We start from the raw sequence: 23,773 nt of genomic DNA, 5'->3' as shown, positions 1-23,773 counted from the left end.
TGCTATTGTTCTTTCAAGTGCAGGCTTACTTTAAACTATCCTACAACCTCAATCACCCAAGTACAGGCCACCATGCCCAGCTCAAAAGCTGTTCTTTTCCTGTGTGCACACACATGCATGCACGAGCATCTGCCACAGAATGTGTGGAAATCAGAGGACATTGCTTGAGTCCATCCTTTCTTCTACCACATGGGATCGAGGAATAGAACTCAAGTTGTCAACTCTGGGAGCAAGTTCTTTACCTACTGAGCAATTTTGGTGGCACCTTTTTCTTTTTTGAAGTTGTATTTTAGGTTTCATATCTCAGAAACCCCTTCCTAATACAAGGTAACCAACACTTATTCCTATATGTTTTTCTTGCAAGTTTTATTCTTAGTTCTTACATTCAGGTTTCTGGTTCCTTTTGAGTTAATTTTTATACATGATGTATAATAGAGATTACTGTTTCTAGCTGTTAAAGCTAAAAGTCACAATCATAAATATAGGCCATTTCTTCAAGCAATAATGCATATGCTTCACAGCAGAATACAATAGTTTTAGTAATCAGGAAATCAATATGAAAGAAATTAAGGAAAATTTTGTAGAGTATCTTCATTATGAAAATTTAACTTCAAAAGGATAAACAATCAGGTGGTGGTGCCACGCGCCTTTAATCCCAGTACTTGGGAGGCAGAGGCAGGAGGATCTCTGTAAGTTCAAGGCCAGCCTGGTCTACAGAGCGAGTTCCAAGGACAGATAGGGCTACACACAGTAATCGTTTGGAAAAAACAAAACAAAAAAACCCAAAAAGGATTTTAACAATCCTTACAATCACTATTCCATTATCCAAAGACAATCTTTTACAGTAGGGCATAGTCACAAGAGGAAACTAACAGTAATAAATGCTGTAGAGAAAGATGTCTGTTTTCTTACCTGGACATAAATAGTATTGCTTCATTATTTACTACACAAATATTAATAGATGTAGATTCCTCAAAATAACCAATAGCCTTTCTGAGAATTGCTAGTGAAATGCTAAGGCATCGAGCACTGCAGCTGTAGAGAAACCATGCTCACTTTCTAGCTTCCCACGCACACACACTTTCAACTGTACCTTCACATTAGCGTCCTTCAAACTGATGACCTTATCTAAGTCAGGTTTGGCTGCGTTGGCACTGCCAATGAGCAGGTAGAAGGTGGCTCGTAGTAGTAAAGCTTCTGCCATGTATTTGCCTTGAGCTTCTATTTCCTTTGAGCATTCACTTATGATTTTGTCATAGTTTTCTTCTTCCATATACTGTTTAGCTTTTAAATAGCCAGAACTGAAGATGAAAGCAAACACAGAAAATTAATTTCTAAGGGAAAACCAAATGCTAAAACCTGCTATATATGATACTCCAAATTGTCTTTTCTTCCTATATTAATCAGTCGCTATGGGACTGGAGCTATGGCTAGAGATTAAACTGACTAGGGTTTCTTAATCAGCAGAATTGTCTTGATACCTTCAAGGAACAGTTTTCAACAGAGGCAGCAGTCACTGGCAGAATGCTTAGGCTAGTACCCTGATTCTAACATTAGGTAATGTGAGGAGAGCTAATGAGAAAGATACTCTTCTATAATAGGGATAAGGACACTGTCTCCCTTCCTGTCTGGGCCATATCAGTAGTGCACTCAACAGTTATTTAAGGGCTACGAGAAGAAATAAACAATAATCAAGGCAAGAGGAGTGATCAGACCTGTGTTTTGTACAGATCACTGTTTTGTGGAGAATGGAGTAAGGAAAACTAGAAGTAAAAACACTAAAGTGCTTCAAAAATAGATATATTGTTCCATCTTAAAAAGTAGACCTAGAATTAACTCAGGTCACCAAAGGTGCACGGCAAGTACCTTTACCCAACAAGCTATCTAGAATGACCTCTCTTTTAAAAACAGAGAATACAACATTCCTCTCCTCCTTCCCTCTCCCCTCCCCTCTCTTTTCCTAGACAGGGTTTCTCTGTGTAGCCCTGGATGTCCTGTAACAGGTCTCTTGCTCTATAGACTAGGCTGGCCTCGAACTCAAAGATCCACATATCTCTGCCTCCTGAGTGCTGGGGTTAATCGTGTGCACTGTCACCACCTGGGTACAACATTGTTCTTCTAAGATGATGGTTGCTACTGGAGATGCTTAATAAAGAAGTTTCCAACTGAAGAAAAAAAAACACACTACAAGACTTCTAAGATATTTGATTTATGACAGTTGAACATTAACAAGTTGTGAAAATGGTAGACTTTGGATGTATATACTTCACATTTTTATCTTGTCTTGAACTAGAGACATGGGGCACAATTCCGTGCAATGGCGCTGAACAGGGGCAGAGAGTCAGAGGTCACAAACACCCATAGAATCACAGGGGCAAATAAATGGCAGTTTATTCTGTTGTTCAATGGGTTACATAAAGTATCACATACTTGACTTACCACATTTTCAATTTACAAGGTATTGACAGGGCTTTAACCCCTCAGAAGTTAAAGGGCATCTGTATTAAAGAGCATTGTACATTAAAGTACAATTTCTCCTTTCAGTAGTTATATTCTAGATCAGTGCTTCTAAACCTGTGGTTGGACACAACAATTTCTAACAGTAGTAAAATTAGTTATGAGGTAGCAACAAAATAATTCCATGGTCACCAAACATGAAGAACTGTATTAAAGGGTTGCAGCATTAGGAAGGGTGAGAACCACTGATCTAGACAGAGAAATGATGTTGGATTTCCTTCTGTATGCTGTGATTACCATTAACAAATAAAGAAACTGCTTTGGACCTATAGCAGGGCAGAAGTTAGGTGGGGAGGGGGGGACTAAACAGAATGCTGGAGAAAGAAGGCGGAGTCGGAGTGAAGCCATGTAGCCCCACAGGAGACAGACTCTGGAACTTTAGCTGGTAAGCCACAGCCTCGTCGCAATACACAGATTAATAGAAATGGGTTAAATTAATATGTAAGAGTTAGCCAATAAGAAACTAGATCTAATAGGCCAAGGAATGATTTAATTAATACAGTTTCTGTGAGATGTTTTCAGTTCTGGGAGGCTGGGACAAACAAGCAGCTCCTTACAACAGAGAAAACTGGTATGTGATTTACAAGAAAAATTCAATCAAATTTTCCTAACTTCACACTAGCTTCTTATTCTCTATTTGTTGCTCAGGTTACCAGGGTAAGAAAACAAGAGCAGTCATTAGCTTCATCAAAGGCTTGAGTGAGGCCCAACTATAAACCACAAATTGCAGCACCAGCTCTAGTTGTGCTCTTGTGAGTTTCTGTTCATAGCTTGTCATCGCTCACCATGGCTCACAAAATGTGATTAACTTTGCTCTAGTTTTGATGGGGTGAAGCCTATTTAGGTAACAGAAGAGGAAATTATCTATATCACTGTTACCAAGTTATATGACATCTGAAACGTATTTCCCAACTATGACTTTCTCAAAGATTGCATACCAATTAACATTTACATATCTTGGTGTAATTATGCAGATGTCCTTAAAACTCAGTATGTTTTACTACAAGGAACAGTATTCCTCTCCCTTCCACACACATTAATAAATACCAAATTAGTAATACTATCATCTTCTCTCCAAGAGTCCAACTGAAAAACACAAGCTTTAGCAAACATGAACAAGAAACAGTCTAGACAGCATATATATGACATCATAAGGTCTCCAGTCACACAGGCACTTGTCCTTGAGTTTCAGCTTTCTATAGTACCAAAGACAAGAAGAAGTCATTAGGAATGTCACTTTCCTGGACAAGTAAAAAACCTTAAAATTTACAGCATCCCTAAGCATTCACCAGTATATAAATTAAAAACTATCCTGCACTTAAACATTTGGCATTTGAGCTACATACACTTTTTTTAAAGATTTATTTTTTTATTATGTATACAGTGTTTTGCCTGCATGTACACCTATATACCAGAAAAGGGCACCGGATCTCAATACAGATGGTTTTGAGTAACCATGTGGTTGCTGGGAATTGAACTCAGGACCTTGGGAAGAGCTGCCAATGCTCTTAACCTCTGAGCCCTCTCTCCATGACCTGAGCTACATATAATTTAAGGCAATACCTTTATTCAAATCACCTACCAACTACACCCTTCGACTTAAGGGGTATTTTCTTGACCGTAGACAGTAAAATCTGGTAAGAGAAATAACATAACTGCTATTTAAAGAAAGAGAGGTATATTTATACTTATATATAACTTCAAGTTATATTTAACTGTATCTGTATGTAGATTTGCCTTTAAAGGTGACTGTGAACCTACTGGTGTTCCAAGCCCATCCAGCAGACGCTGTGCTCAGCATACTTACTTTTCTTTTACTTCTAAAGCTTCTCCTTCCTTGTCTTTATCTTCGTCAGACTTCTCTCCTTTAAGCATTGGTTGAGAAATTATATCATCCGTGAAGGAACTGAAGTAAGACTTAATAAACTGTGGCGATGGCATCAGAGGTTCACGGTTCTGAAATTCAATCATTTTTAAGCTTCTTTTTAAAATGGGAAAACATTAATCAAAGAAGTACACTGCACAATGACTTTTAAAAACAGTAGATTTTCATTTTCAAATTATTAGACAATATTAAATTCTAAGCTACAGGTGATTGTAAAGAACTCCATTATGAATTAAGGAAATAAAGTTCTGGGCTCTAGTACAGTTAGCTATATTGCTCTTGGATTAACAGTGCATGTTAATACATGGAAGCCCACATTAAAGAAACCTTGTAAGTGTTGGTTGTTGTTCTGAGACAGGGTCTCACTTTATACAGACTAACTCGCCCTTCAACTTAGAATCCCCTTGCTTTGCCTCCCAAGTACTGGAAGTATAGACATGTGCCGCCTAAACCTAGCTATAGAGATTAGTTATAAACATCAATTTAGGAGAAAATGAAGTCATGAGCAAACAAAAAAGGCACAACTGCCCTGCATTCCTAAAATTAGCAGTGCACCGTCCGTCACTGTCAGCTAAGCTCTGTCACTTGTCCAGCACTGTACCTCCTCTCCCTAATACTTAGCCCGTATTAGCTCCTTTGCACTTAACATCTGTCCAACAGAGCAAACCCTGTAAGGGTCTTATTTTGTAGCACAGGCCAGCCTCAGTCCATGTACTCTTTCTACCCTAACCTCCCATGTAAGAGCTACCAGCCTGGAATCCAGGACCATCCACTTGCACACTCTGCTCTGGAAGAGAGCTTTGCTTAAGTGTTAAATTAAACCATGTCACTAATTAATGTTCACTAATACAATTTACATTAAAAACTAATGATAAAGAGCAGGAGTTGGCAAATATTTTTCTATAAAAGATCAGGTAACAGACAGAGAGGTTCTGTAGACACTACGCAGGCTTTGCATACAGTGACAACCACTGAAAAGTGTTGTAGCAGCACAAAAGTAGCCCCAGACAATATGCAAGTGGCAAACATATAGGAAGCAGACTGGATTTGGTTTTTGAACTATTGTGTGGAAACCGTAACACATAAAATGAATTACAGTCTCTAAGTACAGTTCTGGGCTTACTGAAAATGGATATGCAACCTAAGAGGACAGGAGAAAGAAATACAACCTAGTTCTAGTTTCAGTTGTTATCATAAACACTATCCAGTCTCAAGGAGTATCCAATATTCCCCAACTCATATTAACTTACCTTATATTTTTCTTTGGCGTTCTCTTTTCCGAGAAGTTTAAGAACTTTATCAGCTAGCAGCATACTCTGCTCATTTTGGAAGCCTTCTAATATACACACAGCAGTGACATCTGGAAATGATGTAAAAGTAGAATTATGGAATCATTGGGAAGATGACCAACAGCATCAAATAGGTACAAATTAAAATACAAAAAGCCAAACTCAACTCAAAGCAAGGCAGAACTGTTTAATTTTCAAGAAATTGTCAATATTTTATTCCTCTGGGTTTTTCTCATCAACAAAATGAACAGGCCTACTGTGTTTCATTTCTGAAGTCTCATGCTCTAACATTCTGTGGATAATAAACAAGGGCTGCAGAATCCGCTCTTCTGACTAGAAACACAAGGCAAGTGGACAAAGTAGACACTCCCACATCTTCCTATGCTACCTAGGCTGTTAACAAACTTCTCCACACAACTAATCCTCCTGCCTCACCTCCTAAGTATTTTTTTTAAAGCTACTTTGCCACAGAACTCAACTTTCAACTGGGTATGCTGCACAGCTCACAACAGAGCGGTCTCAAGTGGCAAAGAAAAGCCCCTCAATCACTCGCCCTTTACTAAAAGTGTTCAGCAGCCGTCACTTCTCTCCCCAATCCTGACTTTTCCCAAGTCCACACCCATCTCTTCCAAACAAGTCAACATGGATTCCATTTCCCTGCTAATTTCAGCTAGCTCTAACTCCAGTCTTCATTTCTCATTCCATTTTTTTTTTAATCTAAACTCTAGTCAACCTCTTCCCTGCCGTATCTGCGATAACTCAAGGTCTAGTTCAAAACTTGGTATTCTCATTTTAGAAATGGGATTCTTTGACCAACACATGATATACAAAACTTCTAAATTTTCAAACATGATCTAAAACTGCTTCATCTTTTTAAAGGACTTAAAAAGAGAGAGAGAGAGAGAGAGAGAGAGAGAGAGAGAGAGAGAACAAAAAGCATTTTAGGCTCAGCTCAGTGGCATAAGTATGCTTAGCATCTGTGAGATCCTGAATTTTTATGGCCCAGTATCAACCCCAAAAGTTATTTAAAAAGTAGTTGTGGCTAAATTTTATTACTGATGTTTTTAAAGAACTTGTGAACATGTACTGAAAGCACTTTAGATTGTAGAAATTATACTCTGCTTTAGCGTCACATCACTTAGAAAATTAAATTTTAAAAGTTGGGGACCTGTACTTTAATTGCAGTTTTGGAAGCAGTCATGGCCAATTAGAGGTAAAAGAACATTTATAACATTTTCTGAGAATTACATACTCTGCAATTGTGTAGAAAATAATGTTTGAAAAATATGGAGGGCAAATAATGTTTTCCTTAATGATTCACTTCCAAATTATTTCACGTCTATACAAGAAAGTAGCTGTAAATATGTCAACACTAACCTGCTAAAACTATTTTTCTGATTTCCTTAGTCGATGAGTGTTAATAACTCCTTAGTTGAGGTTGGGTGTGGTGGCACACACCTTTAATCTTAGCATTTGGGAGGCAGAAGCAGGTGGATCTCTGTGAGTTCAATGCCAGTTTGATGTAGGTGCGTCTTCTTTCTATGTGTTGCTTTCATTGGTTAATATATAAAGAAACTGCTTGGCCTGATAGGTCAGAACATAGGTGGGTGGAGTAGACAGAACAGAATGCTGGGAAGAAGGGAAATGAGGCAGATGCTATAGCTCTCCTCTCCAAGATGGACGCAGGTTAAGATCCTTCCTGATAAGCCACCACTTTGTGGTGCTACACAGATTATTAGAAATGGGTTAATCAAGATGTGAGAATTAGCCAGTAAGAGGCTAGAGCTAAAAGAATCCCTGTAATTATTTTGGGTAAAGCTAGTCGGTGTCTGGGAGCCCTCCCGGGCAGCGGGAAGTGGCCCACCACTCCATCTACACCAGTTGGTCTACATAGTGAGTTCCCGGACAGTCAGGGTTATACACAGACTGCCTCAAAAAATAAAATAAAATAAATAACTGAAAAATTAAAAAAACCAACCAAACAACAACAACAAAAAACCCCAACAGTTGAAAAGAGAGATAGAACTTAAAAATCAGCAATTTAAAAAAAGAAATTTCTGCTGAGGAGAGTTTAACATTGAAAGATAATTAGCTGCTTTCTACACGCACAGGCAATTTCATATAAATTTACTAATGACTACAAATCCTGCAGTAATTTTCCTATGAAAACTCAGAAAAATGCTCACCTTCTAAACATTCCTTCTTATTGTCTAGCTTCTCATGGGCTTTTGCACGTCTAAAGAGAGCTTTCACATATTTGGGATTAAGTTCAACAGCCTTTGTACAATCTTGTGCCACCTCTTTCCATTTTTGCTGTAATTGAAAGCATAAAAGGTAAAAAACAGTTACACAAAAAACAGAACTGTTAATAGAACTGAGTTTTCAAAACCTAACAGGCCAAGTGTTAAGAATTTCTCAATAAAAGTATTCTCAATTCAAAGAGTAACTACAATGTACTACAAAGTCTATATGCATGTGCACGTGCATGCGTGTACACACACACACACACACACACACACACACACACACACACACACACACAAAATAAAGACACTACACTAGACTTCTACAAATAGGCAATGAAGATATTTAGGCTTTCTACCTTGGACTTGCCTGTGGCTTTGTGCTTCTAAACCTTCCGCTCCTGTTAAAACTGAGAATAGCAGTACCCTTTAGCACCGGTGATCTGGATCCATACCTTCCCCATGCTAAGATCCTTGCTAAAATCCACCTCTCTTCTGAACTATCCCATGACATGGACACATGTCCAGATTTTGTTCTATTTTACAGCTACCCCACTCATCAGCAATTTGTCATCAGTCCACCTTGCACTTGTCTTGCTATCTGCTGGCTGCTGCCTCTCAATGTATTTGGCTGAATTCCTTCCTTCTACTTGACCTCTACAAGCTGCCATCTTCAAGGACTCACCTCTCTCTTCTCCTTGGGTGACTGGCTTTATTTACCATCTAAAATTGGGTATTCACAAAGTTATCTCTAGCTAGGCTACCCTCATAAATTACAAAAGTATGATAAACTATCTTGCTCCTTCTCCATTCTGATGATATTAAATTCTTGTTTGTCTTCACTTTTCATGTCCAATGCAACAGCAATTTTTGCTGGTCTTCGGCTTTCCATTACATGCTGTGTAGGCTGGTCCAACAATATGCTGTCATCCTTTCTGATTCCAATATGTTCTTGACAAAACAGTGGGAGAAATCTTTGATGATACTCCTCCACTGTAAAATCCCTTAAATATCCCCACTGTACTCAGAATCAACTACAAATTAATTTTGCTTCATTTATTCATCATTGTCTTCAGCCAAGATATGTAACCCACATTGGCCATCAAACCCATGATCCTCCACCCTCTATGTGCTGAGAACACAGGACTACATTGTTACACTTTGCTCAACTGTAAACTCATTACCTACAGACTTTTCCTGACTTTGTTCTTGCTTACTTCCACTTTCATTACTGTACTCAGTAGACTTTTATACTTTTTTAAACATCAAATGCTTGCTTGTCTTCAAGCAATTCTGGGTCTTGGTTCTTCTATTAACACCCTCTTCTCCACTGTTTTAATGCATCAACCCTCTATAAAAGCATACAATCATACTACTAGTTTTTAATATGAACGAAAGATTTGTTATGCGAATATAAAAACTATACAAGACATAACAGTAACAAAAAAATGCAACAAACAGCATGTGTAAAAGGAACTCATCTTTTTCCTTTTTTTTGCATATTATAAAGAGATAAAAAGTTGAACCAATAATCTCAAACTGTTGAGGGATCACTATGAAACTTTAACCTTCTAAACTATCCGATTTTATTAAAAATTAAAATTTATAGAATTTATAGAATTTTGCTGTACAATTTTGGCTAGTAAAACTGAAAAAAAAATTCTTATAATTTCAAATCAGTTCCAAAAAATGCACTGGTGCCAGGCGGTGGTAGCGCATGCCTTTAATCCCAGCACCTGGGAGGCAGAGGCAGGTGGATCTCTGTGAGTTCGAGGCCAGCCTGATCTACAAGAGCTAGTTCCAGGACAGGCTCTCTAAAACTACAGTGAAACCCTGTCTCAAAAAACAAAAACAACAAACAAACAAACAAACAAAAAGCATTGGAGCTGAGCAGAATTAACTGAGACTTTAAGCAGATAAACAGAGGAAATAACAGTGGAGTACTTACCAACTGTTCAAAGGCTGCAGCTCTGTTCTGATAAAATGTAGAAAGGTCTACATTCTTCTCAGTAGGGCACAAACTAATTGCCTCAGTATAGCACTGAATAGCTTGTTCATATTTTCCTGCTTTGAAATATTTGTTGCCTTTGTTTTTGGCTGCTTGGGCTCTATCCAGAGAATTCTGAAATGAGAGAAAACAATTATTAAGAACTGATATTCAAGAATAAACTCAGACCATAGTGATTAAACAAGCTGATGAAATAATATGGGAAAATAGGGTGGCTATTTTCAGTTTGAAACCACTGAGACTTTTCCCCAAAAGATGAACATGTTAAAGTATCACTTGTCTATCACTTCTGCCAACGCCAGAAGTAACAACTTTAATGTTTTCCAACCAAATGGGATATTTCTCAGCCAAAGTAATTTAAACCCCTTGTTCTACAAAAATCTAGTGTATGAAAGTCAGCCACCATATCTGGGTGTGGTAGCATGAACCTGTAATACCAGTCACTAGAAAGTCTAAGGCAAAAGAGTTCAAGGCCACTGAACTAATCAGCAAGACCCTACTCAAAAGTAAATAGCAACAACTAAATAAAGAGACTAACAGATCCTGAACTTCCTATTTTAGGCAGCGGCAAGGATCCTTACACCAAGGCAGAAGGGGTAGACAGAGGTAGGCTCATGTCTACAGGACAGTACCTGGCCTCTCTCAAAATGATTATCATGCCTACTATCAGTTAAGACACTGGCAAGGCAACTGCCTGGCAGGCAAAGGGTAGTTATGATCAAGGTGACAGGGTCATGTCAAGTTGATCCCTTATAACCCTCAGGGGATTTTGATAATAGCTGGAAACTTATGTACTACTTTTTCTTTTGGAGGTACTAGGAATCAAACCCAAGGCCTCTCATGTGCTAGCAAGCTCCCTATTTATACTCCGTTGCCCTTCTTTAGCATCATTATAGCTATAGGGTTTTTTTCAGTAATAGTGTACAAAGAAGGATTTGTAGGTAAGCCAAACTATCTATTATACATAGGAATATAACCTAGACAGTTTAAGCTGGACGGTGCTAACAAGAAATACATGTATGTTAAAACTAAGATGCGGGATAAAAGGAACCAAGAACACAAATCAACAGATGACTGAAAATCTTCCATTTGTCAACTCATTTATTCATCTTCTAAAAGCTTCCAGTATAAGTCAAGCAGCAACCATGAAACATATTTCAAGAATAAATAGGTTACACGTTATGTCCCACCTGCAGTCAAGGCTTCATGTGTCCTAGGATAGCTATGAATACAGCCAAAAACAAAGTCGTAAACTCACTCAGAACTTTACGATTAGGGTGGTGGTGGTGCAAATCCAGAGCTATGAAAACATGCTAGAATCAACAACAACAACAACAACAAAAAGACAAATGAAATATGCATGGTAGTGAATGCCTTTAATCCCAGAAGTCTGGAGGCAGAGGTAGGTGGATCTCTGAGTTTGAGACCAACCTGATCTACAAAGTGAGTTCCAAGACAGCCAGGGCTGTTATACAGAGAAACCCTTTATTGAAAAAATAAAAAAAAGGGGGGGGGGTAGGGAGAAAGAAAAGGGAGAAAAAAAATGAGAACCCCTGTGTGGTATTAGGAAGACAACCATCAGGACGATAGTTGGATGGCTTGAATTTAGGATAATCTCATTAGTTGTCTTTCTCAACTGGAAAAAAAAGCACAAGTCATACTGCAATAGGGCTGTGTCATCCAGAAAAGAGAATGGTTCTCTTTCCAAGAAACCACACAAAGAGGAATTGCTCACACAGAAAGAAAGCCAATACATACAAGAAGGGCACCTTCTATTTGATAAAGAAACTTCCCTGAGTAGAGGGAAGGTAGTGGAGAGAAGCTACTGGAGCTCCAACTCAGGGTCTCTTAATGCAGAGCACAAGCTCTACCACTGAAGTATAAAATAAAAACCATGAAAATATAATCCACAAGTAAATATATTGAAAAGGGAAAAAAAGTATAATTAACAGAGGGGCTATATTACAAGCACAGCTGAGGAACAAATTAAGTACAAGGTAGGATTGCTGAGGGAGGACCTTCCACTCCTTCAGCCAATAGCTGTTGAAATACCAGTCCACTGGGGCGTGGTCTATTTATCTTTTAAAAAGAGCGGTAAGCCTCGGCCTGCTCTCTTGGTTCCGGCACCTGCTCCGGCAACAAGGCTCCTTTCCGGATGGTTGGTGTTTCGTGAGTTTTACCCACCTAAATGAATATCCCCTTAAATCATAACTGGTGTGGGATTGATTTGCGCATAATAGGATCAAGGAAAACTTCCAGAATTCAATGAAAACAGAGGATGGGGTAAGAAGTTTGAAGAAAATAAACAAGTACTTCCAACATCCACCAAGTTCCCAGAAGGAAAGACACAGTGAAAGACGTTATTAAAAATTAGAAAAAAACCTACACATTTTAAAAACACATGCTGAAATTTACAGCAAAAATTTCAAAGATGTTTAAGTAGAAAAGAAAATCAGACTAACTACAATGGAAAAAGAACAAATCAGGTACAAACTTCCAACATTAGGTCCTGACAAATAACTATCACAAAGCTCTGAAGCAAGAATTAACTCAAAATTCTGTAATTTGACAAACAAATGAAGTTAAACACAACACAGACAGACACATACAACAGTTTTAATGCTCCAATGACCCTGGAGCAGGAGAATGACCAATACATTGAAAGGCAGAAAGAATGGCAAAAGAACAAAAAGGAAATATGGCAATAGTCATTACACTCATCAGTAATAAATGTGAATAGGTGAGTCTGTGATTAAGATTTTCAAGTTGGGGCTGGAGAGAGGTTGAGAGAACTGACTGCTCTAACAGAGGTCCTGAGTTCAATTCCCAGCAACCACATGGTGGCTTACAACCATCTGCAATGAGATCTGGTGCCCTCTTCTTGCCTGCAGGCATACATGCCAGAACACTGTATACATACTAAATACATCTTAAAAAAAAAAGATTTTCAAGTTGTTTAAAAGTAAAACTAAGTACTGCCTGAAAGATGACTTAAAGTAAAATACAAACATTTAAGAAAAAAGAAAAAAACATTACAAAAGGCAGTATCTAAGGACCACTCTTAAAAGCTGTAGATAGAACACAACATAATTTCTATTGATAAAGGTACAATCTGCTCAAAAGTATGATTACTGATCTTTTTGCTTAATAAAACTTTAAAATAAGTTTGACTGACTTTGACAGTAAGTAAAAATGAAAAACATTATTTTATTTAGCACAGAAAATCTCCATTGTTTCTGAATCACTGGAAGCCTACATTGGGGCTATTTATGTAGAAAACAATGTGGCACAGCTATCAACATATTTGAGTTACTCTGTATTTTAACTAGAGACTTTCAGGTTAAATAAAAAGGACGCTCACTGGCCAAAGTATAGGACTCTGTTTCATTGGCACAAACGTGTGTGTGTGCATGCACACTCACAAACACTAATCTTACCACATGCTAGCATTGGTAGTCCCACAGAGAAGCTCAGACAAAATTGCTTGAAACCAGAACAGTGGCCAGCCTGAAAACCTTAGGAAGGCTTGTTTAATATTAAGACAAAACTAAAATCCCCTTAGTCTCTGTGGAATACAGTTTGAAAAGACTGTCTCCTATGTTCACTGTCCTCAAAGAAGGCAATACAAAGACCATAAATTTAATCTTTGAATATTGGAAGAGAATTTAAATAAATTAAAGATGTTCCTTTTTGCTTATTATGTCATACTACCAATTACTTAAAATTATAAAATTTAATGCTTTCTGCCTCCGTAAGTTCCTTCTCTTCATAATGAATGAATCAGCAGTAATGCCCATGTGATTCTAATAAGTTAATCCAACAAATATCTGGATCAAAAACTGAAGGATCACAGAAATGGTGATAAAACAATTTATCAATTACTGTCATAACTATTTATGAAATACTATTATATTTTTGGTTGTGAGCCTAGCCTTTAACAGCTGAGCTATCTCTCCAGCCCACTTATGAAATATTTTTTTTTGAGACAGGATTTCTCTGGTTTTGGAGCCTGTTCTCGAACTCACAGAAATTCGCCTGCCTCTGCCTCCCGAGTGCTAGGATTAAAGGCGTGCGCCACCACCGCCCAGCTTTATGAAATATTCTTAAGAGCTTCATACTGAAAACATAAGAGGCGCACTTAGTTCCATTTTATGCATAAAGCCCCGGCAAAATTAAAAATATGCTCAAGGCAGAATTCAAGCTCCATCGATCTGACTTAACTACATGTTACTTCTATATTGTATAGCATAGCTGGCTTGTATTTATAAAGGATGCTTTAGGAAAATTAAGAATCTTCATCAGTAGAACAACACTCACCATACTTACCTGCACACACAAGCCAAAACAAACAAAACAAGAAAACCAAACAAACACCAATGCTTATACTCTAGACCTGAACAAAGAACACTCAAGTATGATGTTCACTACAGACTTACTGCATGCAAATGGAAATCTCTAGCACAACCAGATCTTTTTCTTTTTGCCAGGAAAGCAGAATTTAGTTCACTTAAAGTAAAATTTAGTTCATGTTGTTTGTGTGTGGCAGCCAGAGGTTGATGTTGGAATATGTTCCTCAACTGCTTTTCTACCTTATTTTTTGAGATGGTGTCTCTCACTGAACCTGATGACAGTTTTGTCTAGACTGACTGGCCAGTGAGATTCTATGAGGCACATGCCTCTGTTCTCCAGTGCTAATGTCTACAAGTGCCTTTTATCCACATAAAAGGATATGAAAAGGGTACTAGGGATATGAACTTAAGTCCCTATACTTGATCAGTAAGCACATCACTTTCTGAGCCATATCCCCGATCTCTAAATTCACAATTACACATTTGTCCCTCCATGTCCATGGATTCAACAAACTATGAAATGAAAATATTCAAGGAAGAAAAACAAAACTTTAACTGCTTTTGGCATATATTGTGATTAGGCCTCAAAAGATTGGTATCAGATCTTGAATATATACTACACATACTTTTGTTTTTATTATTCCAAAAGAGTATGTAAATAAACTCTTTACCTAACATCTATCTACCTTGTATTAGGTATTACAGAAATGTCAAGAAGACATCAGGAAGAGTATGCATATAAAATATGATATATACTTTATGCAAAATATAACACACACACACACACACACACACAAACTACAAGGCACTTAAGCACCACAGATTTGGATATCCCTGGCACTAATCCTTTGTAGATGCAGAAACACAGCTATATAATAAATAGCCAATAGCGTAGTCTTAACCCCAAAGAAACATGCTACATACTAGTATAGGAAACAAGAAAATGACCACTTTTCAAATACTGAAATCTCGATATACATAAGCAACACATTAGACCAGTAGTAAATCACACAGTTGACAAGAAAATTATTAGTTCAAGAAATAGCAACTACATATGCACACTCTTCTGCTCAGGCTAGTTTCACATGTATGGGCTTAAGTAATCTTCCCAAGCAGCTATAGCTATAGCCCTTTCATGTACCACTTCTTATGTAGTGGACCTCTGATCCTCCTTCCCTACATCTTGAGTAATAGGATTACAAGCAAGCATCACACCTGGTTTTATGCAGTGCTGGGGACCAAAGCTTTATGTAAACTAAGCTAGGCAAGCACTCTACCAACTAAGCTACAATGTCTAGTCCTCTCCTGTGTACTTTCAATCATCTCTAGATTATTCATTACCTAGTACAATGAAAGTGTACGTAAATCATTACTATGTAGTTATCTAGGGAATGGTAAGAAAAATAATCTGTACATGTTCAATAGTTGTCTAAGTTTCCCCCCCCAAATATCTTTGATACTCCATTTGTTGAATCCATGGATAAGGCAAACATGGATAGAGGTGACTGTAATAAAAAATAATAAAAAAGGTACCAGCTATTCAGTTGAGAAATGACAGCAGTGAGAATAGAGTAGTCAGCTACTTAAGACATGATGTAGAATATTCCGTTTCATTTTCTGATTAGACATGGGGAACATAAAAACGTAAAAAGAGATAGTGATGACACCTGAGATTCTGCCTGGTCCATTTTATGAGGCACACTAATTATGAGATATGATTAGAAAAAAGAGGAGACTGAAATACTTGTGAGACAAAGGAAGATTCCTGTATATACCTGGGAAAAGGAATCACGGAGCTCTCTGAGTCTCAGGCCAGTTAGGCCTACAAGTGAGACACTGCCTTTAAAAAAGGAGGGGACTATGTGGTGGTGCACGACTTTAATACCAGCATTCAGGAAGCAGAGGCAGGTGGATCTCTGTGAGTTTGAGGCCAGCCTGGTCTACAGAGCGAGTGCCAGGACAGGCTCCAAAGTTAGAGAAACCCTGTCTTGGGAAAAAAAACCCATAAAACAAACAAACAACAACAAAAAAGAGGGGATGGTGGTGGAGACAGCTCAGTGAAGAGCATACACTAACCGCACTTGCAATGAACCTGAGTTCTGTTCCAGCACCAATGGTAGGTGGTTCACTAACGCCTCTTAATGCCAGCTCTAGGAGAATCTGATTTCTCCATGGGCACTTTCACTCACGTGCACAACCATACTTGTATACACACAAACATGTAAGTAAAAATTAAAGAAATAAACTAGAAACATCCTTTAGGAAAAGAGAATAATTTCATTTCAAGGAAGACACAACAGTGCTAAGCCTTTCACTAACGTGTGTAAATAATACCCTGACATAGATCGGTGGTTCCCAACCACTTTATGTGTTATAATATCTGTAAGGCTAAGAACCTTGAACATCACAGCAGCTACTTTCTCTTACCACTGGATTTAAAGCATAACTGAATAGAAAGCTACTATGAAATTAATAAAGTTAAGAAATAAACACTGCTCTTAAACATTAGTGCAGCTAGGATACCAGGCTTCGTGTGCACTTGTTAGTCCTTTGAGGTAGCTCAAATCTAGGGCGTGAAAGTGTCATGGATAAAATAAGAAATCTTCCAATTTTGCAAATCTGTAATTCAAGTTTGAAAAAGCTACTGAAGCAAGTTGGAACACTGGTAAATTTTACAACTGCTTAAATGGAATATGATTTCATACTACTTTAATCTTAGAAACCATTAATCATCAAATGTTTTCTTTAATGATATCCTGAAATTCTGATTACTTAAAACCAACATGAAGAGCTTTGCATTTTTTCTTCCAAGTTTTTGCTGCTTCATCAAAGTGACCACTGAATATGATCCATATCACACACATAAACATCTAACCTAAAAGATAGAAACATTGCAATATCTCTAGTTCATTTTACATTTGGGCAAACATAAGTCCCAAGATAAAACTAAACAGGCTTAGTATTCATTCCAACTGAACCCTAAATAGGAATCAGTTGATTCCTTAATTCTCTTTAAAATGTAGTTACTGGGGGCTGGAGAGATGGCTCAGAGGGTAAGAGCATTGCCTGCTCTTCCAAAGGCCCTGAGTTCAATTCCCAGCAACCACATGGTGGCTCACAACCATCTGTAATGAGGTCTGGTGCCCTCTTCTGGCCTGCAGGCATACACGCAGAAAGAATATTGTATATATAATAAATAAATAAAAATATTTTAAAAAAAATGTAGTTACTGCTCAACTGGAGAAATTACTCAGCATTAGAAACCTAGTTTTCCCTCAACTGAAACAAATGCTTACTTAACTACAGAGTAATTCCTCCAACCACAGGGAATACATACATACATTAGGATGAGAAGGCAGTTACACTTGGACACTCATAACAACTCCAAAGAAATTCATTTTTAAAAGACAAAAATAGTCTTCAATATTTATTGCTTACCAACAGTTAAGAGAATGCATTTCCATTAGAAAATGTGAAGATTTTTAATGTTGCCTTGCTAAACAATAATTTAGTAATTCCAAACAAGATTTCTGGAACACATCCCTAAATTCTACATGGTAGTGTAAGAAAATGGTGCATGCAAAGTGTTTTGCTTCGTTTTATTTTGGGACAAATGTAATAATGATTTTAAAGCATTTCAAAGTACACAGAGTATTCAACAGAAGTCAGGTCAATCAAAAATATTCCTTATATAAAAACTACGAACCACTCATAAAATAAGAAAATCATTATTACTGCTGTAGAAAATGCTGCAAAACTAAGGAGAATTTAAAGAAATCTAAATTCAGAAAGAGAACTGGGAGATTCTTTCAAAGCCAACAGTAAAAGCATGCCATGAATAGTGACTAACACTGCAGTGTGTCATATGTAAAAACCATTCATTTTATTTTTTAATTATGTGTGTGTGCGCTCGCTTATGTGAACCCAGGTGCAGGAGCCCTTGAAGGCTGAAGGTTCTGGATCCCTTTGGAGTCGGAATTACACAAGTAAGCTGTTAGGCATGGGTGCTGGGGACCTAACGTTTATCTTCTGCAAGAGCAATATACATTTTTAACTGTTAAGCCATTTCTCCAGGCCAGCTCCCTTATTTTTAATTATATTTATGATTACTACAGAACCAAGAACTTCTACGTAACTTTCATTTATCTACTATTCCAGATTAAAATTAAATAGAAATTTTATGTATAAAATTTTCACATGTACAAAATTTCATATTCATGAAAATGGATAGATAGCCAAGTTTTGACAACCACTTTCACTGGCACTCACAATCAATCCAGAAACAAGCACTTAGAAGTCACTTTTGTTAAAAATACACTTAAAACTTCACTCTGACCCAAAAGGTGACTGAAGAATAGGATAAAAGCCTAACACATCTGCAAACATTCTGTCTGTCACATTCAACTAAAGGCAGAGGTTTCATTGTCCTTAACCTTTTTCCTCGAGTCACCTTGGATTCCAGTAAGAATAAACTTCAGAGGGTAATTATCCTGGATGCGGAGTCCACACCCTGGAGCACAGTAATCATCTGGTAGGAAGCAGATTAGTCCCCTTAGGAACCCGCATCCAGCCCTCCCACCACCCCTCTAGCAGGAGCAGGTTGGAAACAAAGGTCAAGCACAGCACTTCTTGACCAGAATGCTTAATTCCGCAAACATCTAGTCTGATTCTTCCTCTACTTAAGCCTTAAGTTCTTGTGAGCAGCCTAAAGACATACTTGGGGGTTTCTGGAACCTTCTATTTTTTTCCTCTTTTCAGCACTGACACACTAAATCAATCTCTGCTTTTCACCATTACTTATCTCTAAAACTGGCTTCTTGGAGTTGGGCAGTCCAGCTCAGTTTGCTGGGGCTGCCAGTGCCCAGGCTTTCATCCTAAATGTTAAACTTTGGTTTAACATTTTTAGTGCTGGATGAAATAGAAGGGACTTAATATTTTAATCCTCTTGGTCTACTAGAATGACAGTGAGATAAAGTAGGATTACCAAAATAAAAATGCTCCACAGGCCAACATCTCTTCAGTTCCCCCCAACAAAGTCATTTCTAGATAGAAACAGGCTATTTCCCCATAGCAGAGAAGAAACGCTTTTCTTTCGGGCTAGTCCAGAGATTCACACATGGCAAGGACTACCAGAACTTCTGAAACTACTTCGTAAAATAAGCAAATAAATAAATAAAATGGGTCTTTAGTTCGGATGGAATGAATGACTGCCATTCATTTAGCCGTACACATTTTTTCTCATGAACATAAGTGTACAGTACACCGGCTGTTCGTGTGTAAAGGATTTTTTTTTACTTATGTATATACCTGGAATTATTACTGATAAGTCTCTGAACTCGATTTACTCTGGTAATACCACCACACAACTCCAGACCCAGAGAAAGTCCCTTATCCCACTCCTATCTCAGGCCATGCCAATTCTCCACACAGCTGCCAGGTTTGTCAAGAAGATTTAATAGTCAGATCACCAGAACAGACAAGGCAGTTCATCATTTCAATGCTGTTCTAACACCAGAGACTTTACCAGACACACTAGGCTTGGACACATGTGTACAGGCAAGTGAGTAGAAAATTATGCTATCAGCCAAAGTGACAGTGGCTCATATACAAAGCTACCTAATGAGTTTCCCCACTTTTGTCCTGTAGCTACTCACCTCCCCCTTCCAAAAGAGAAATGGTTCGTTGGTTATTAAACGGTTCTTAGTAAGTTCTGGCCTTGGGAATCACAAAAGGAACTCGTGTCAAAAGTCCAATCGTTCATGAAATTTGCCTTTCTTCGCTTAATAGAATTATTCTATTTGTACGTGTTTACCTACCTCACGAGGGATAAATGCTGTGTCACTGAGAAGAAACTAAAAGATTCTGTTGGATCCCAGAGGACACTATTAAAGAAAACCTCTACGCTAGCCTGCCAGGAGCTGTTACTCCATTCCCTACAAAAAGCAACCAGAAACGACTCTCAAGTCCTTGCGGTCACAGGGCAGTTTCCGACCGGTGGGAGGACCCCTCACCCGAACAACGGGTGAAGGTATAAGCTGTATGCGCTCGTTCCCACCTCTACGGTCTGGGCAGCTTCTCACCATTTCCAGAGAGTCACCAGAACCATCGGGGTGGCCACTGCCCAGAGCCGGACTGGCCCTGCCCTCCGGGGTCTTTCGTTCGCTGTTGCGCTTGACGCCGCTGCTTTCGCCCCGGCCTGCCGCCTCCCGGCGCCGCCGCCTTCGGCTCCACAGGTACATGGCCCCGGCACCTAGCAACAGGGGCGCCCCGATGGCCAGAGCCACGTGCCATCGCGGCAGGGTCCCCGCGCCCGAGCCGGGGCCCGCAGTCCCGCTGCCACCGCCCACTCCGTTTCCAGACCCGGGCGCCGCCGCCGCCGCCATCGCCGCCTCCACCGGCTTAGAGGCGGCCATGACGACTGTCCTCCGCCGCCGCCGCGCCGGTCGCGGGCGCCACGGTCACCGGGCAGCGTGGGGAGGGAGCCGGGAGCGTGGAGGGAGAGAAACGCGCGAGCGAGCACGCTAGGCAGCAGGAGCGGACGACAGAGAAGGGCCGGAGGTCACCGGAAGCCCAGGGCATGCCGGGCTAGACCCGAGGCTGTGCCCGCCCCCAGAGAGCGTGTAGGAGAAAATCACTTCCGGGGCAGAAGGCCGGGCCTGAGCCTTTCCCTCGTGCCTGGCGCCTGCCTAGAATCACTTGGGAGGTCGTAGGTGACGGCTTCCCTCTCCCTCTTCTCCAGGATGGAAGGAGCGGTGGCACTGTCGCCAGTGGAGCGAGGAGGGGGGCTGTACACAGCGAGATTGGGGTGCGCAGGGATCAGCGGAGGGACAGCTCCCAGGGGCGTTGTGAGCGGGCGGGCGTGCAGAAGAAATGTGAAGGGAATTGGCCGGCAGGAACGATGGGGCCGCCGCCCAGTCGGTTGGTAGGGACCCGTTTTGAGGTTGTGGCTACGCTGGTGCCTAACCTCACGCTGTGACTGGGTGGTGGTGGTGGTGCACGCCTTTAATCCCAGCACTCAGGAAGCGGAGGCAGGCGGATCGCTTTGAGTTCAAGGCCATCCTGGCCTACGAGCGAGTTCTGGGATAGGCTCCAAAGCTACAGAGAAACCCTGTCTCTCTCTCTCTCTCTCTCTCTCTCTCTTTTTTTTTTTTTTTGGTTCCCTGACCGGGAATGAGAATCCCTGTCTCGAAAAACCAATAAATAAACCTATGAGATGAAAAGGTGTGAACACTGTGCTATATAACCCCCAGTTTCATGACTCTGCAGTATCCAGACTATACTTTGGACGAGTTTATAGTTACTGAGGCAATGGCAGAGAGCAAAGACTAGATGGAAACTTAGAAAGGAAGGTTGACCAATTGACTAATCAAAGAGACTGGAAGGTGCCCGTGTGCTCCAGCTGCAGTAGTTAGAAAGGCGGTGCGTCTGTTACGAAGCTTTCCCAGTAGAGGCTGTCTCCGAGGGCCTGGATCCAGTCACCTTGATGTCTGTGTCTTAAGTGGAATTCCACGTGACACCCCAGCCCAAAGCCTCTTCCCTGGAGCACATATGCCTGTCACAACACTCTAGTTTGCTCACTCTTTTGAAATAGCTTTCTTAAACCTTCTCCCCCGTTCCCAGAATCTATTTTAATTCAACTCTTTTGTCTGTAATAACTTTGTCACAACCATCGTTTCCTTCGTGAGCACTGGGTCAGGTCTCAAAAGATGAAAATTGCCTTGCAAGGTGTTTGGAATTAACATTCTCTTCTTTTCTTTTCTTTTCTTTTTTTTTTTTTTTGAGACAAGGTTTCTCTATAGCTTTTGTGCCTGTCCCATAACTGTAGACCAGTCTGGCCTTGAACTCCCAGAGATCCGCCTGCCTCTGCCTCCCCCACCCCTAGTGCTGGGATTAAAGGCGTGCGCCATCAGCGCCCGGCTGCTCACCTCAAAGGGAATAAGAGATTCTGAAACTAAATATGAGTGACCATGGCCCCAGGAACATAGATTTATATGTCTATATACGTTTCTTAATTTTTTTTTTTCAAAACAGAGTTTCTCTGTGGTTTTGGAGCCTGTCCTGGAACTAGCTCTTGTAGACCAGGCTGGTCTCGAACTCACAGAGATCCGCCTGCCTCTGCCTCCCAAGTGCTGGGATTAAAGGCGTGCACCATCAGCGCCCGGCTGGAATTAACATTATTTTCAAGAAGAAAAGATAAGCATGAATAAATAAATGTTCCAGACTACATCTCATCATTTCAGGTTTGAACACCCTTGTGTTGATGTGTGTGTGTGTGTACACATATATTTTAAATACCACGGTATGCTCAACATAATGGCACTACGTGCAAAGACAAGGAGAAGTGCCCACATGGACTGATTAAAGTAGAACGGCTCGATCTGAGACTTCAGGGCCGTGCCTTTTCTCTTGCATTAGTGAAATGTTTCCATTTTCACTAGCAACAACTAAAAATGTAATTGAATTGATCAAACAGAGATTCTGATCCCAGAGCTTTAAAAGAGGAATCTATTGCCCTCTAAGTAATCTTGGGTGCTTCAGATCAACCACAACAAGAATTCTCCACCTGTAATTTCACATTTTTTTTCTGTGATATCTTGAGGATTATAGGTTCTCAATTTGAATAAAACATTGGAACTGAAACATTTGAAAGTTTTCCCCTTTATGTTGTATATGTGGGGGGGGGGAGGCGAACCCATGCCATGGTTCATAGGAACCTTTAGGAACCACTTCTGTCTTTTGGCCATGTGGGTCTTGGAGACCAGCAACATGGCTACACCATCAGATGACAGTTTGTGTTTCTTTCCCACTATTGTCATCTCTTTGTTCTTTTATCAGCTACACAGCTCATTTTGATTCTTTGAAGAGTAGGGATCAGGGTATAGTAACCTTTGTACTCCTGAACCTGTTACCAAATGATATATCATGATATATATATCAAATGATATATCATGGGAATTTGTTAGTTTATTTATCTGTTCCACATAGTGCCTGCAACAGTTAATGTAAGATAAATAAAGGGTTGATAAAATATTTAATGAACAAGTTGCTGGCTGCTCCAGCTTTTCTATGATCCTTGCCAATCTAGCACCAATATTACTGACCACCACTAATACAGGTATCAACTCAGTTGCTTTGACTGTACCCCAGGTAGCCCTCTTCCCTCACCACCATCACCACCATCACTGCTTGTTCCCCTGCTATGCTCCCTGCCCCTCACCTTCACTATTGCTGCTTCCACTGGGACCTGATGGCAATGTGTTTCATATCCTACTTATGATATGTAGGATCCCTATTTTCCTGAGCCTTCCTGATGATAATTATTGCTTGATCCTGATGGCTTCTGCCTTATTAAACTTTCATCAAATCTTCAGTTGAGTAGGTGGTACTACCTTGTCATGGGAATGTCATGTCATGATTCAATCAGCTGGCAGCTCATTCTGCTGTCAGAAGCAGCCTCTGCATCTGTCTGCAAGGAGCCATGT

General features: G+C 39.8%; 1 protein-coding gene across 1 annotated transcript in view; it reads right to left on the bottom strand.

Moving 5' to 3' along the window:
- The window catches only part of Tomm70 (translocase of outer mitochondrial membrane 70), a 32,022-nt gene extending 11,149 nt beyond the window's left edge, over positions 1 to 20,873 (bottom strand). Inside the window, exons 1-6 of the mRNA XM_041672890.1 lie at positions 20,372 to 20,873; positions 9,883 to 10,056; positions 7,878 to 8,004; positions 5,653 to 5,762; positions 4,325 to 4,473; positions 1,094 to 1,301 (exon numbers count right to left, since the gene is read on the bottom strand). Coding sequence (XP_041528824.1) covers positions 1,094 to 1,301; positions 4,325 to 4,473; positions 5,653 to 5,762; positions 7,878 to 8,004; positions 9,883 to 10,056; positions 20,372 to 20,704 — 1,101 coding nt within the window. The 5' untranslated portion in view covers positions 20,705 to 20,873. The remainder of the gene's footprint in view (positions 1 to 1,093; positions 1,302 to 4,324; positions 4,474 to 5,652; positions 5,763 to 7,877; positions 8,005 to 9,882; positions 10,057 to 20,371) is intronic.
- Between the last annotated feature and the right edge of the window lie 2,900 nt (positions 20,874 to 23,773).

The sequence above is a fragment of the Microtus oregoni genome, unplaced genomic scaffold (genome assembly GCF_018167655.1).
Source record: "Microtus oregoni isolate MIOR12 unplaced genomic scaffold, Mior012 000023F_ref0000262, whole genome shotgun sequence".
In the NCBI taxonomy this organism is placed as follows: domain Eukaryota; kingdom Metazoa; phylum Chordata; class Mammalia; order Rodentia; family Cricetidae; genus Microtus; species Microtus oregoni.
Note: the sequence above shows the minus strand (reverse complement) of the source record. Positions and strands in the feature narration are given on the sequence as shown.